Below are 15,831 nucleotides of genomic sequence, written 5' to 3' on the forward strand. Positions count from 1 at the left end.
TCCCTGGCGTGGGATGGTCGAGTCTGGGGGCTGCAGGCGTCTCTGGCCTTGACTCTCGCTCTTCCAACCCCCTTCCTTCCCAGTGCACAACACACACATACACACACACACATCACAAGCCCTCCAGCGAAACATCTGGATCTGGGCTCGAGTCCCCGACACAAGGGCAACTACACGCCAAGACTGGCTCCTGGGGAGCGAGCGCAGAAATGCGCGCGGGAGCGCGAGCGCACCACAGTACCAGCCCGCGGGATCAGAGCTCTCCCAGCGCTCTGTCAATCCAGCATCCTTCCGACCATCTGCTCCTGTCACCAGCCCCTGGCTCCGCCCCCACCGAGTCCGCCCCGTAGCCCGCAGCCAATAGCAACCTCCGACCTCTCTCCACCGCTCCAAACCCTTTCCACACCCCCACGTTCCGGGAGCCGGTTGGCTGCTGCACGCTCAGCGGAGCGCCCGTAGTCGCAGGGCGTTCCGGATTTCTGATAGGCGGAGCGGCCCGTCACTCTGGAAGGCCGGGCCCGCCCACCCCACCTCGGTCTCTGGCTCTCTTCCTGCGCAGTTCTTCGCAGCCTCCGCGGGGAAGTGCCGGGGCTGCTCCCTGGGCTCAGTGGGCAGGCCGGCGAGAAGGCAGCACCGGCGAGCGGCGGCGCCGTGTACGCGGTCCGGAGTGAGCAGGGAGCGGGGGTTCGGCGTTCTCTTGCTAGAGCAGGAGCAGCTCCTCCGCCAGCAGTTGCCGCCACCCCGACTTTCGTCCAGTTGAGGCTCCTCCCGGGCAACATGTCAAAAGCCGCCACCGCTACAGCTGCCGCCGCCACCTGGGGAAGAGTAGCAGCAGCGGCGGCGGCGGCGGCGGCGGCAGCGGGCGCGCGGGGGCAATAAACCGAACCCCGCGGGCGTCCTGCGGGCCAGGTAACCCTCTCCGCGCTCACAGCTCCGGCGGGCCCCGCGCCATGTGCTGAGCCATGTCCCTCGCCGCGCCCCCGGGCTGCGCATGGGGCAGCGCCTGAGCGGCGGCCGATCCTGCCTCGATGTCCCCGGCCGGCTCCTGCCGCAGCCGCCGCCGTCCCCGCCACCGGTGAGGAGGAAGCTCGCGCTGCTCTTCGCCATGCTCTGCATCTGGCTCTACATGTTTCTGTACTCGTGCGCCGGCTCCTGCGCGGCCGCGCCGGGGCTGCTGCTGCTGGGCTCCGGGTCCCGCGCAGCCCACGCCCCGCCAGCCCTGGCCCCAGGTCCCGATGGGACTGCCCCCAGGCTGCCGTTCCAGGCGGCGCCGGCCACCCCGCCGGCCGCGGGCAAGGAGCCGGCCGAGGGCGCCGCGAGCCAGGAGGAGCAGAGTCCCGAGACGCCAGACTCCCCCAGCTCCATCTCCAGCTTCTTTAGTGGATCCGGGAACAAGCAGCTGCCGCAAGCTATCATCATCGGCGTGAAGAAGGGCGGCACGCGGGCGCTGCTCGAGTTCCTGCGCGTGCACCCCGATGTGCGCGCCGTGGGCGCCGAGCCCCACTTCTTCGACCGCAGCTACGACAAGGGCCTCGCATGGTATCGGTGAGTTTCCCTACCGCGGCCGAGGCTAAGGGACGGGGCGGCAGAAGAGGGAAACGTGGCATGTGCTGGGGAAGTGACAGGGGTACAGCCGCCGACCACCGGGCGCGGGGAGGGGCAGACAGGAATAACGCACGGCGCCCGGAATCCCGCCCCATCGTGGTACGGGTGCGCGCGGCTCGGCTCGGCTCTCTCCACAACGCGTAGAAACTTCTCGAGGAGCTCTGGCGGCCCCGTGACCCACGGTGCCCTTAAAATTAGTCAAAGAAGGGGGCTAGCCACTGGGATGGCGCTCAGGGAGGCGCGCAGCCCTCTCACTGTGGCCGTTTCGCAAACGAATCGATCCAGTGTGGCTCGTATTTAGTGTTTGCTCTCGGAGCCCCGGGACGTTCTGCGCCCAGTCGGTCACGGTCTCCACCCTAGACCAACTTCTGCAGCAGCTTCTGCTCCCCAGATGGGGATGGGGGTGGGAGAGACGGCGTCTGTAAACTTTTTTCCTACAGTCCTCCTCTTTGCTGGAACCCGAAGAGGGTCAGAGCCGCCTGGCTGGCGGGCAGCTTGGGCTCGGGAGGGTGAGCTGGGCGGGTGGCCCTGCGCCGCCGCCTCCTGGCCCACGGGCGGACGGACTGACGGGCGGGCGGTGCGGAGCGTGGAGCGGTGCTGGTCCCTGTCGGGCAAAGGCGCGCACTGCAGCCGGCGGGAGCGGCGCGCAGCTTTGAAGGCTCCAGGGCGCCTCGGGCTCTGCTCGCTGGTTTCCTCCTCCTGGGCCTGGGTGCCGGGAGAGCGCGGGTAGGGACCCGGTGTCCGCGGGCCCTGTACACGTCGGGGCCCCAGGAATGTAAGGGGCTCATTGGTTGGGAAATGTGCGTTGCTCCGGGATCGGGGCTTCCGGGAGCTCGGTTTTCGGGTGGGGTTCTAAAAGGACCACGGCCCTCAGGGTCATTCATAATCACGACCTCTGCCCAACGCTTTCCAAAGCTACCGACCTTTGGGGTGGGCTTCTGGGTTGAACGAGCTTCCGGTGGGGCCCGGATGGGCAAGGGGGTCCACACTCCGGCCTTCGGAAACTTGGTCGCCTCCCAGGGGCCCCGGCCAACGGCTCTCACCCATTCTCTCTGGCCATCAACCCCAACCCTCCCAAGTAGGACTCCTATCAAGTCCCCCGGCAGGCACCTTCCAGGCCTGAGCTGCTCGGGACTTCGGGAAACAAAAGAGAAAAGTCGAACCGAACCCCATTCCCTGCTCCCATCCCCCCTTCTAGGCCCCAGGAGAGATAAAAGGGGGCTGACCCAGTGGATTAAAATCGTTCTCTTCCCAGCCTCGCCCTCTCCTTGCTTTTTGTCCTTAATGTTTTTATTATTGTCAGGAGTTGCCTATGTCTCGAGGTTTAGCCAGCCGTGACAGTCACGCTACCCACCGTTCCCGGGCCGTGGACACTGGCTGTTTAAGAATGGGGGCTCCGGAGTCCCGACGTCTGGATTTGCGTCCCGGCTCTGGCGGCTTGCTGGTGGCGCGGAGCCTCAGTGCTCCTGTCCGTGCAGTGGGGATCCTGTGGTTCCCACCCGGCGGGGAGGAGTGCGCCAGTGCGCTCGGGTGCCTGGCTGGCACGTGGGGGCCTCTCCGATTGTTATCGGGGCCACGGAGGGCATTGTTACTATTTCTTCTCCCACCTCTTCCATAGGGATGTGGGTCCTGGGGTCCGGGGTTGCAGGCTATAAGGCGCGCCCTTCCAGGGGGGAATCCACCAGGGGCCAGAGGTAGCCTGGGCTGTTCGTAGATGAGAAAACTAGGGGCCGAGTTGGGAGGAACTGGCAGGGGAGAGCGCTGGATCCGTCAAGTCAGGCGGTCATAGAAGCACCTGGGGCAGGCTATGGAAATCCCCACAGGAAGATTCACGACGGCTCTTAGGCGGCCGCGCTCCACCTGCTACGTTCCTGTTGATTGACTCAAAACTGCTAAAGAAAGAAAGAAGCCGCCCTGGAAAGCCTCGCCGCGCGCCTGCGGCGGGGAGTGCAGCCGGGGAGCTTCGGGCGGGACCCGGCGCCCGCGGGCCGCCCTAAGAGCGGCTGCGACCGGCGGCTGCACTTCGGGGAGGCGGGACCTAGACTAGGTCTGACCTAGTCATCCCCACCCCCCCCCACCCAGGCGGAGGGGCCGTACCGAAGGGGCGAGGAGGCCTAAGGCCGGCGGTGCTCACCCCGCGGACCGGGTGACGGGCGGGGCAAACCGGACACCCAGCAGCTTGCCCCACGAGCCGCGATCCCGGGCTACTCCAACGGCGCCCGGCGGGACCACAGGCTTAGCGGATGTTTTTCAGGGAGAGGGAAAAATGTCTTCCAAAATGCCATCTGCTTCCTTAATTTTTTAATTGATTCAGAATATTCTGGATATCTGGGCCAACGTGTGGACTCAATTATTTTGAAGGCAGCCGTTTTAACTTTGAGCAGACCCCACCGGGAAGGGATACGCCTGTCCCAGAACGCTTTTCCGAAAATCCTGTGCCCTGGAGAGCAGCGCTCGCCCTGGCTGGAGCTCTCTGGGCTCAGCCCAAGCCATGCTGCTCGCGGGGAGGTGTGCGCTCCATTGTAGCTCCCGCTGCGTCCGCACAGTCAGGCCTCAGACTGGAGCAGAGTATAAATAATAATTAACCGGCGAGCGTTGCAGTTCGGAAACGTGGTTAAAACAAGTCCTCAGAACCAGAGCAGAGGAGAGAGGGGAGACATTTTGGAGGCATTTAGACATTCTGGGGGCATTAAGAAACTACGGGCACGGATGGCTGAATCCGATAGGTAGGCTGACAGTCTGCAGGAGAAAAGGGCTTGGCTGTGTCTGAGCAAGTCGTTAAGGGGTTTAATCCGTGGGTATACGGTCCTGCTAAGTGGTTTCACCCTTAAATCCAGGGCCTGGTTATATTTGCATCAAGTCTTAGAGCTTGTTCGTAGCTCTTTCCACTTGGCATCAGGAGACACAATCGGCCAGAACAGAGGGGGATAGGGTGGGATCGGAGCCTGCCGGGGTGGAGACAGGGAGCTGACCTTGCCACCCGCCAGGAATCACACGCTTTTCCGCTGCCTTACCTGCTACAAAAATCTGACGTGCTAATAGGTGTGGTTCATCTGCCCTGGACCCGACTTTGTTTTAGTCTGGGATTAAGACGCGTGTGGGTTTTGTTTTTTGTTGTTATTGTTGTTTGTTTTTTTCCCAGTTTATTATCCGGCTCGCTTTTTCTTTCTCTGATCAGGCCTCCCAAACTTAACAGGTGTTTAAAGGCCCCCACGGAGTAGCCCTTCCCTTCCCTTCTGTGTCATGGTTGTGAAGGTGTTGGAAAAACAGGGAGCACTGGTTCAGGAGACCCTCACTAGGCCAAGCCTGGAGAAGGCACCCACCCCCTACATTTAGGCTCCGAATATGGGTTTAACCCTTGAATTTAAAATGAAATATGTAGTACTTTAATCAGTTTCTCTTGATTTGGCTTAAGTGTGGTAGATTTTCATGAATTTTAATGACACCAGTTTGGGAATTAAGTTAGCTAAATATTGTGTTTTTGTTTGTTTGTTTGTTTTTTAAATATAAAGAAATGTGCCTTAGGACAGTGGCAGAACTCCTTCCCCCACCTTGACTCTTCTTTCCATTTTTGGCTGTACAAAATAAGCTGACACTTCAATGCTGTGGCCACATTAAAAAAAAAGTGTAGTGTGTGGGTGGTTTAATGATGTTGATAGCTAACACTTACTGAATGTTTTCCCTATGTGCCAGGCACTGTTTCAAGTTTTACAGGATTAGCAAATTTAATCCTCATTACAGTCCTGTGAAGTAGGTACTTTTACAGGCAAAGAAACACAGGCACAGAGAGGTTAAGCAACTGGCCCAAGGACTCTCAGCCTGAAAGTGACAAGGCTGATATATAGTTAGCCAGGTCGTCCTGGTCCAGGGGTCATGCTGCGCTGTGCTGTCTCGCTTAAAGTGACCCAAGCATGATGTTGGTCACATCTGAGGAGCTGAAAATGGGGTTTGGTTTGAAAGAGTTAGCATTTTCTGTTTGTACCTCCCTGTGACCTTGGTCTGGATTGATCATTTTGTCAATTTTAAGAGTACCCGGTCCAGAAGAGGCCAGCTACTCCATCCAAAAGTGACTGATAACTAGAGTAAGGGTAATGACATCACTACAGAAGTTTAATTTCTCTGCTGCATAGGACAGTTGGAGTCAATGGAGTCATTAAAATGACAAAAATATCACTCAAATAAAAAGGCAGAGAAAACATAGGGAGTGTCCCTACTGAGATCCGATTTATTCTTTTCCATTTGCCTTTTTTAAGGCTGGGGAGGTATGTGGAGAGGACATAGAGTTAACTAAGATGTTACAGAACTTCTTGGAATGAATTTATTCATCAAAAAAAAAAAAAAAATGCAGTGCCCCAAAACAACACTGAAAACGTGTACTCATTAACCAGAAGATAGTTGTAACTAACACTTGGAGCAGATTTCTTTAGAAGTAGAATCTAAAACCCAGTCATGGAAGAAATCTCTCTTGAAAGCCAATAGCTGGAAGTAGTATCCTGCATTTTCAATTTAACAAATGCTGAGAAAACTAATGTCTCCCGTGTTTTCCCTCTGCTGGTTCTGAAAACCTGGTGGCAAGGACTGCTTCTGTCTTCACCGAGGGAAATTTAAGATCCGATCTGATTGGAGATAATCCTTTTTGAAGTAATTTGCACTTTCTCAGTGCTGGAGTTTAAACCAAATAGGCAACTCACTTCAGTCTGTTGGGTGAAGATCAAAAAATCTGCATTTATATGCAACAATTTGAAATACAAACCGTCATGTTACAAAGCTGTCAAGATTTATTAGCAAGACAGTGTAGCATGTGTTGAACTCTGGTTTTAATTAGGCACCTAAATTAGACCATAAAATGGTTGATTAATCTTTTACAAGTTGAGGGGAAAATATAACATAAATTAACCTAATCATAAGCGTTTTCCCAGATGTTCTGAGTTAATAAAATAGTCAATATCTAATAGAAACCTATTTGTTTTAGATAAATAAAATGCTTAAATATATGAAATAAATTACCCTTAGCTTTCAAGTGATACAACATTAATGAACAGGTCTCTAAAAAAATTAGTCCATGTCTTAAAAAATATTTGTCGACGTAAGATACTAGAATTAGGAATTAAATGTTGACTAAACTAGATTTTTGCCTTTTTAAAGGAGCTAAAAACTTACAATTTAATATAGACTAATAATTATAAAGACATTATTCTAGCTAAAGTTATACTGTTTGCGGCTTTTTAAAGTGCTCTGTCACAGCCATTTCTCTAGTTTGTTTTGTTTTCGTTTGAAGAAAAGCTTTTTGAGATCTAGAAAAATCAGTATGTCACAAAACTTCATTCCAAGTACGTATGCTGGTTTAACCTTTTTGTTGAAACATGTGTAGGCTCTAAGGTTTTCTGATTGCAGAAATCGACCCTTTTAATCACTTACATTATTTAGAAAAAGCGTACCAGGGATTTAAAACAACAACAACAACAACAACAACACAACACCACCAGCCAGCTAGTGTTATAAATCAGGGTACTGGCATTTATTTCGAGCTCAGAACTGAAATACGTGACCAAGATTGCTTGCTGACTGCTCTCTCTGTCAGGAGTTTCTCAATACTTTATCCTCAGTCTATGAACATGGAAATTAAGTTGATTGACAGAAACACAAAATGTCTACTCCAAAGGCAGAACATAATGAGCATTTCTTTTGCTGTGAATAGAGTTAGTTTCCAAATAGGGCGCTACCTCTCTCATTTAACAGTGGGTGATTTCAGACACTAAGGGAAATTTCAGTCCTAGGCTGTTGGGATAGTCAGGAATCCCAGCAAAATGAATTTCCCAAGTATGTGGCATATTTTCAAGGGTAATGAATACAATATGCTGCCTACCTCAAATGAAAACATTTACCATGACCGAAAAGAAATGAGATACTGATATCTTTGAAAGCTACTTGTAAGTAGAGCATGAAGCTTTTTCTAATACTTAAAACATTACCTTGTTAGAAATCCCCTATTGCTCTCAAACTACCAAACTAAAACTAACACCAAATAAAACTTACGTTAGCGTAGATCGGTATTTTTTCTCCCCTGAATTTAGACTTGGGAGCAAGGACCAGGCTGGTTACATGATAATAAATAATTTTCATTGCGGCCAAGAGGCATGTGTGAAGATACTGCTAATGCCAATAAAATCCCCCATTAATTTTCTTTTCGCATAGGTAGGTTATTAATTTCCTTCATATCTGTATCTTAAATTCCTTAAATAGGTATTTTTGTGACTTGAAACATACTAAAAATAGCATAAGTTATTGAGTCATTCAAAAAATTTTACCTCATTGCATCATGGGTGAAACGTGTCAATAGCAACGCTGTGGTCCACAGACTTTGCTCGCCTCCCAAAAAGAGCTGCTTTTAAAAACTGGGACTGTGGATCTGGTTAGCGAGGGGACTACCAGAGAGGAATTTGTTTCCCACTCCCATTGGTAAAAGTACGTATATAACAACAAAAAAAGTATGTATGTACAGACATATGTTCACTGTGACTTTAAGTTGATACATTTGTTCTGGAACAGATAAGCTCTCGGGATAAAATACTTCTCTTCTAAATATAGCAAATATGTTAAAAGAAGACTCTGCTTTAACTTCAGTCGGTTGTATTTCAGCCCACGCTAGGCTGTTTCTTGACAAAGGGATCAGTGCTTTTAAACACTTTTGACTAGAGTGTGAATGATTCCGTGTGCGTTCATCAAGCCACTGGGGGGCTTAGGATTCAGAATCCCCTCCCCCCCCGTCTCCCCCAAATCTCTGTCCCACGGTCCTCCGTATGGTTACACTTGCTCAGCAGCCTGTACAATGCTGAAAGATGGTTCTGGGCAGCGTGAAGCTTGGGGCAACAAATGGGAGAATGGGGGAAAAAAAGGGGGCAGACAAGTGAGAAGCAGCAGATTTCCAAAGCACGCGCTTGACTGAATAGCTGAGGGGCAGGAGGGAAGGGTCTGGTGGTGACAGAAGCGTCCAACATGTCCCCACACAGGCCCCCGGCGCGGCCACGTGTCCGTCCCCTTCGGGGAGCCGGAGGAGCGCTCGCCTGGACCTGGCACCCCGGAAGGTGGCCGAGCGCGCGGCCCGTGGCCGAGAAAATGGCTCCGCGGCTGGGATCAGTCAGCACGGTCCCTGCGTCGCGTGGGATCACTACATCTGGTCCAGGACCGCTGAGCCCCGGAGACAGATGGCGGGGCTTCCCGGGGCGGGGGCGGGGCCGGCGGCCGGGCGGGGGCTGCCCCTCCGCCCCCGGGTCGCCGCCTGAAGCCACGTGACCAGCCCGAGCGCCCGGCTCCGGCCTCACCTGTTGGCAAGTCCCGCCTGGCTAGGCGGCCTGCGTCCGCAGGGGGGCGGTGCGGGGGGCCGGCCCCGCGATGATTGGTCAGAGCGGTTTCCAGGAGACCAATGGCGTTCCGCCCGCGCGACGGCCCCGCCCAGGAGGGGCTGGCGGAGCCGGGGCGGGCAGGCTCTCCCCTCAGCCCCGCAACCCTCGGGCGGAGTTAGGCTGTTGCTGCTGCCTGGAGCGGCGCCGGCTGATGGGTTTCCTCTTCTCCTTCCTTTCTCTTCTCTGAAACCTGCACAGTTGCCCCCTGCCCTCTGCAGGGGAGGTGTGTCTGCTCGAAATGCTTGCCTCCGCCGCATCGAGTTTGGGGACAGGGTCGGTCTCGCCCTCCCTGAGTCCCTGGCTGTTGGGGTGCAGGCCGGAATGAATGCGTTCTTGGGAGTCCGGCAAGGAAACCCTCTTAACGGGTGTGGAGGGAGGGGGACATGGCTCGCGAGGAGAATCCACAGAGTCCGTTTCCAGCAAGCACGTGTTTTCTCTTTCATTCTTCCCCGCCCCTCACCCTTTTCTCTCTGGGGGGGAGGCCCTCAGCTCCTGGGTTCACCGCCTCTGGGACGCCAGTCAGCGGATTCAGTGGACACCCCAAACTAGCTTTAGTTGCAGGAATGGGGCCCGTTAAGTGTCAGGATGGAAGACAAAAAGTGGAAACGGCCTCGGGTGGGGAGGAGAGGAAGGAAAAGGAAACGACAGATCAGATGACTCTCAGACCCCTTTCTGATTCCTGGACTGAGACCAGGTGGCTCGCCACCCCCACTCCCACCTCCCCCAACACTTTCGCCGCCGCTCCCCACGTGCCCCTTGAGGCCTCACACTCCCAGGTTGCCCTCCTTCCAGCAGCACCCCCCACTTCGTCCCCTCAGTCCAGCAGCTGCCCCCTACCCACAGGGGGTTGGAATGGCTCCTCTTGGGCAGCCCCGGAGCGCCCTTCTGCTCCCCTATCCTGCAGGTGGGCACTTACAAGCCTTCTTTAGTGCAGTGAAAGATGAAATGACAGCCGTTTTACATTGTGCACTGGGATGTCTGTTATGGTGTGGATGAGACACCTTTGGGGTGGGGGGTTTGCAAAGGTCCAGGTGATGACCTGTATTAAAAAGGCTAGAAAGTCACATAGGACAGTGCTCTTGGCTGCAGGAAAGCTGGAAGAAATGCAGGATTTGGGTCTTCTGTCCGTTCAATTAATCTCCCTGGGGAGAAGACACACTAAGACAATTAGAGAACAGTCTTGCAGCCCCAGACCACTCCTGGTGCCTTCCTCTAGCTGAAAGGCCTCTCCCTCCCCCTGCTCGCTTTCTAAGGTTGGAAGCTAGTTCTGGCTCAGCTCAGCCATTCCTCTGGCTGTGCTGTTCCTGGGGTCCCTGGTGCCCTCCAGGCTGATTGTTACAGAGTCTCCAGACACTTAGCATATGCTTGGGCTGCCAGTTAACGCAGATACACAAAGAAGTAAACATCCTGTTCCCAGCCTGAGCTTTTATCAAAGCCCCAAGTGGGTGCGTGGGTGTGTGGGTGTGTGGGGGAGGGGTGGGCACAGAGAGTACGTTTCGGGAGCTGATCACTACTTTGTTACTGACTTGAAACACTCGGAGCAAGTGAAGGGTGACCATTTTAAGTCTTTTTCTGCAGTCAGTGAATAGTGAATATGCTCTTACAAATCATGCTGACCTGTTTTCTTCACTCACCTAACAAGGATTTACTGAGCACTTACTTTTAAGAAAAACACAGAGACTTTATATTTTAAAAAGTTTTGGGATCACAGCAAAATGGAGCAGAAAGAGAGTTCCAGTTCGCCATGTCCTCCCACATGCCCAGTTTCCCCCACCACGACCAGAATGGTCAATTTGTTACCCCTGATGAACCCACGTGACCCGGGATCCTCCTCCACAGTCTGTAGCTTACACAGGGACTTACACAGTTTGCAACATTGCTTTTGATGTTGCACGTTTTGAGTTTTGACAAAGGTATAACGACCTGCATCTGTCTTTGTAATGTCCTATGGAATAATGCCACTGCCCTAAAAAATACCCTGCTTGAGCCCTTTTTTTTTTTTTTTTTTTTAAATCAGGTGCTATGCTGGGCAGCAGCTGAAGTACTCAGGAAGTACAAGAGACACAAACTTGGCCTCCAGAGGCCTGTGTTAGTCCGTGAACTTAAAAAAAAAAAAAAAAAAACTACAGGCTCAAAGACTTTGCAGAGCAATTGAAGCACCAATTTGGAAAAAAAAAAAAATCTCAAGTCCAATTCTAAAAACCCTTTGAAGGAAGGAAGATATCACAGGAAGCCTGTGATAAAATAGTGCAAATTAAGAAATGTGATTTTGTATTTTATGTTCCAGGAGCTCTCTGAAGAGAGCTAAGGAGATAAGGAGAGGGAATGTCAGTTACTATGTGATGCAATAGTAAAAAAAAAGAATCTCAGCCTTAGTGAGTGAGAGCCTGTTGTGTGCTGGGAGTGATGCTTCCTGTGTGATTTCCCCCACATTGTGGAGGAGGAAAGGGAAGCTTTCAGAGATTGCCTAAGGTCATACAGCTGGATCTGTAGGTGGCTCAGCCCCTTGAACCCATAGCCTCCCAGGGGCCCTGCAAAGGCCACATCTTGGAGCTCCCATGCAAGGCTGAAATCCGACCTGGTGTTCCTTCTGGACCAGGGCAAGCCGTCTCTTTCACTATTTCTTCCCCCTGCCCCAAGCCTCAGACTTCTTCACATAAAGCTGTGCCCAGGGTTATGTTTTCCTTCTCTCTCTGTCCCCATGCCTATTCTTCCTTCTGCCCACAGCCACTGCTCAGTCAGCCTTGTCTCAGCTGGAAGGACATCTGTGTTGATGGATGACACTCTGTAGGTTTATCACGGGTGTACCCAGCATTCCTTTTCACCCCCTTCCCAGCCCCCCAGACCACAGCTCGGACTCCAGAGGTGAGATCTGTGTGTTAGCAGCTGCTTTTTGGACCCCAGGCTCCTTCCGTGTCTTCATTTACCAACCTGTTCTCCTTCACCTGTTCCTCAAAGCTGCCCACAGCCCTCCCACCCGCCACCACGCTGCCCCCATTCTGTCCCCAAAACTCTCCCTCCCTCTGGACTTCTGCTTCCCCTCTGCATTCTCTGACACCCTAACCATCATTGTCCCGGTCAGTGGAGACATCCTGCTTTGTCCTGTCTCCAGCAGCCATGCAGGAGATGGTCTCCCCATAGAGCAGACTTGGCCCACGCTGAGTTTATGCCCTTGTCCAAGAACTTGGCTCCTGCCCTGCAGCTCGTTAGCTGTTGGGGTCACCTCCGCTTACCTATGCCAAGACCCAGTGTGCCCGTGGGAACTCTGGACGGCATCTTCCTTCAAGCACCCATTCACAGAACTCCATCCACCAGGTGGAAACTCCAGAGAGATGGTGGGACCTGTAGGATTACCCTTTGCTTCAGTATTCCTTCTCAACCTGGCCTGATTTTGTACTCAAGACTTCCGCACTTGTGAGAACTGGTGCGTTCTTTCAAGAAGATCCCAGGCACCATATTATTTTTTTTATAACTCTGGCTTTTTTCATCGCTGTTGTTCAGATTCTGATTTCACGTACCCATAAGAAAGTGTAGGAAGCAGAAGCGTGCGGCCTGAGGTATGCTCGTAAAGTCAACATCCCGGTGTAACTGCAGTTTAAGAATTCCAGAAGCCACTGTCGTGTTCCCTTCTGGTCCCTATCTCAAGGATAACGACCATCCTCTTACGTTTCACCACCCCTCAGAGTAGTTTCGCCTGTTGTTGAACTTAATATAAATAAAATCTCGGAGTGAATACTTGCAAAAAAAAAAAAAACCTGTAAATTCATTGCCAATATTGATGGATTCAGCAGTTTCACAAACAAATCCAGATTTTCTGCTTTTAGGATCTGACGGTCCTCATGGTTAACAGGTGCCTTAGAGCTAGAAAGAAACTGCACCTGCGAATGGGGGCATATTCTCTTCCATTTGACACAGTCCCCACTGCTCCTTATTGTATCCCACTTGGCCAGCTTCACTCATTTGTTACCTGCCTGGTTCTGGGCCACGTCAGTGCCAGACAGAGTGGGGAGCTGCGGACTGTCCCCTTCCCTGGCTCCTCCCCCTCTTTTTCTGGTATGTATTATTTCAGGATTGAATTTCCTCCATCTAGTTCATCATGGGCATTCTTGTTAGATTTTGGCGTCAGCTTTTCCCTACTTAACTTGGTTTTCATTGTACCCTGCTATAAAAATTTTGGGAGAGGCTGCATCGTGCTCTACCCACTGGGACCCTTTGAAATCAGCATCATGATCCTAAAGTCCGTTTGAATGACATGCTTCTACTTAAGAAAATGTTTCTGGTTCTTTAATTGTCTCTTCCATGTGCCCTGCCCCCCCCACCCCCCGTAGTTGGGGTCTCATCCTTTTGCTACCAGACTTTGTGACCCACATGACATGTACAGTGGAGATGAGCCCATCCGTGTTTGCTAACTGGTGTGGGACCACGTTTTCCCAGTCTGTTGTGGTCTGATGTGTTGTCCTACTTTGTGTGATGAGCACACAGCTCATACCTTGTGCAATAGCCACACTGGTCTTTAGCCCATTGCGAGTTCACGGATCCGACTGTGGGTGTTAACGCAATGCAAATGATTTACAGCAGCTTTAAATGCTTGCTCTTGGGTTGTACGTTTACCTTGAGGACAGTTTGTAGGCCGCTTGCCGACCACACTTGGAGAAGTATTGTCTCAAGTGTCTTTAGTGAACAGAAAATTCTAGAAAGATCAATAGGTGATATGTTGGGAAAATGATTTTGTGTTAGCATATTAAAGGCCCCGAGAAGTCCTGCACGCAAAAAACCAACAACAAAACCCAGGACAGAACAAAAATCTGATTCAGGTTCTCACACATGGTGTTTCCCCTTGAGTACAGAATCCTGTTTTTGTTCAATATTGACTGATCACCTGTGGCACGGTGTTCGTCCTGATGCCACTTTGGGGTACGTTAGTAGAGCAGGGCTCCAGGGTTTCTCAAGTTTTGGAGTTTGCCACCTCCCTGACCCTGTGCTCTTTCTCTCCATCTTTAGCCTTGGCAGCACACAAGCTGCTCCTCATGGCAAGGTAGACTCCCTACTTCTCCCACTTGTGAAGTAATCTCACACCTAATGCATGGGCATCCCCCTAACCCTGCTTTCCCCTGGGGTGATCGGGTGATTGTGCAGAAGAAGTAAAGAGAAAGGGGGCTTGCGGTAAATTGGGGACCATGGGCAGAAAGGCACTGAAACTGAGGCCTGGGGAACCCGACTTGATCCTGAGGATTTCAAGTCGGGTCTTGTTGCTGGCTTCCTTAGAAGGCTTCTCCTGGCTGGTGTTCCCCGAGCAGCCTAATTGCTGGTTCAGAGTTCTTCCAAGAAGCTCCTGTCTGCTTTCAAAGGTAAGCTCGCTGTCTCTCTCTGTCTCTGTGGCACTTGATGGTGCTGGAGAAAGGGTGAAGCCTTCCTCCAACCTGCCTGGCTCTGTGCAGTCCTTCTGTTCTATGTTTATCATCCCACTGAAAGGATCACTCCCCCCACACAGGTCTCCAGCGGATACAACGTTCACTGCTTCAGATCAACATTGGCAGCCTTGAGCTGCAAAAGAAACCAGTCGCTTTCCCCCCTTTTTTTAAATCTCCCCCTGCCTTTTTCTTTTCTTAAACGTGCATTTTCCCTTTTGTTGTCTGGGGCCAAGGGGGAACACTTAGAAGTGTTCTTTAGACACACAGCGCCGGAAACGAAGGAAACTTTCAGATTAGGTGTCTCTGGGAAAGGAGGCAAGTGGAACCTTTTTACAGCGAGATGGGGGGGATTAATTTACCTGTTTGTACAAAACTTAAGTTACAAGGGTATCTGGATTTCCCCTCCAAGCACTCTAAACTTGCCAGAATGATCTTATTATCTTCTGATACACTTAGCATCGACTCCTTGTGTTGGGTGAAATTCTAACACCTGTTTGAACGGCTCCCTCACCTCTGCCCTGAGCTCTTGCTTACAGGGGAGATGCTTGGCAAGGAGCTTTTCACATGGTCTGGAAGCAGGCGGTTTCACACCAGAGTGGGGTCCCCTGTTGCATGTACCTGATCAGCTTTTCACGCTTATCTCACTTCCCTTCCTATAAAGTTACGTATCTTTTAACGAGATATTTAATACCCATCTTATTCTCGTTCAGTGGGGCCTTCTGAAAACCAAGCAGTAAAGGCAGAGCAGACTTACTGTACTGCTAAGTCACGTCCAGGGCATCTCGACGTGCCTGGTATGGCTTCTGGGATGTCGTGTCTGCCACTCCTTCGTTCGTGATTTGATTTTATGCATCAGACAGATTTTGATCACGGGAAATGGGTTGAGCAGTCTAAAAGCATTTGGGGAAAAGAAGGTGTTAAGCTTTTGTCAGGATCCTTACAATCTTGGTGAGCTGAGAGAAGGGGACCCAAAGAGAGGCCACCACTGAGCTGGGCTTTGAAGCATGGATAGGAGTTTTCTGACCCATTGTCTCAGCAGATTAAAAGGGTTCAGGGCAGAATAGCACTGTGGGAAAGGCGAGAGAGGAGTGGTAAAGCATTGGTGGAGTAGATGTATTGGGGCCTGGGAGAGGAGGCTGGCTCAGAAGTTGAATGTTCATTGATTGTCCTCTAGCAGGTTGAGAGAGAACCGTGTCTGGTTCCTGGCTGCAGGCTTTCCCGAAGTGATGGGAGTCCACTGGGGAGGTTTGGGAGCCACCAGTGGTACCTGGGGGGCTTAATTAAGTGTCTGCCTGAATTCAGCTCAGGTCATGATCTCAGGGTCCTGCCCTACATTGGGCTCCCTGCTCAGCCAGGAGTCTGCTTCTCTGCACCTCCCCGCACTTTTGCTTTCTTGCACTCTTGTCTCAAAT

At 52.0% G+C, this 15,831-nt stretch overlaps 1 protein-coding gene across 1 annotated transcript in view; it reads left to right on the forward strand.

Moving 5' to 3' along the window:
- The first annotated feature begins 532 nt into the window (after positions 1 to 532).
- The window catches only part of LOC116577812 (heparan sulfate glucosamine 3-O-sulfotransferase 3B1), a 39,691-nt gene continuing 24,392 nt past the window's right edge, over positions 533 to 15,831 (forward strand). Inside the window, exon 1 of the mRNA XM_032321534.1 lies at positions 533 to 1,545. Within this exon, the coding sequence (XP_032177425.1) occupies positions 992 to 1,545 (554 nt within the window). The 5' untranslated portion in view covers positions 533 to 991. The remainder of the gene's footprint in view (positions 1,546 to 15,831) is intronic.

This window comes from Mustela erminea, chromosome 18 (assembly GCF_009829155.1).
Source record: "Mustela erminea isolate mMusErm1 chromosome 18, mMusErm1.Pri, whole genome shotgun sequence".
Classification (NCBI taxonomy): Eukaryota; Metazoa; Chordata; class Mammalia; order Carnivora; family Mustelidae; genus Mustela; species Mustela erminea.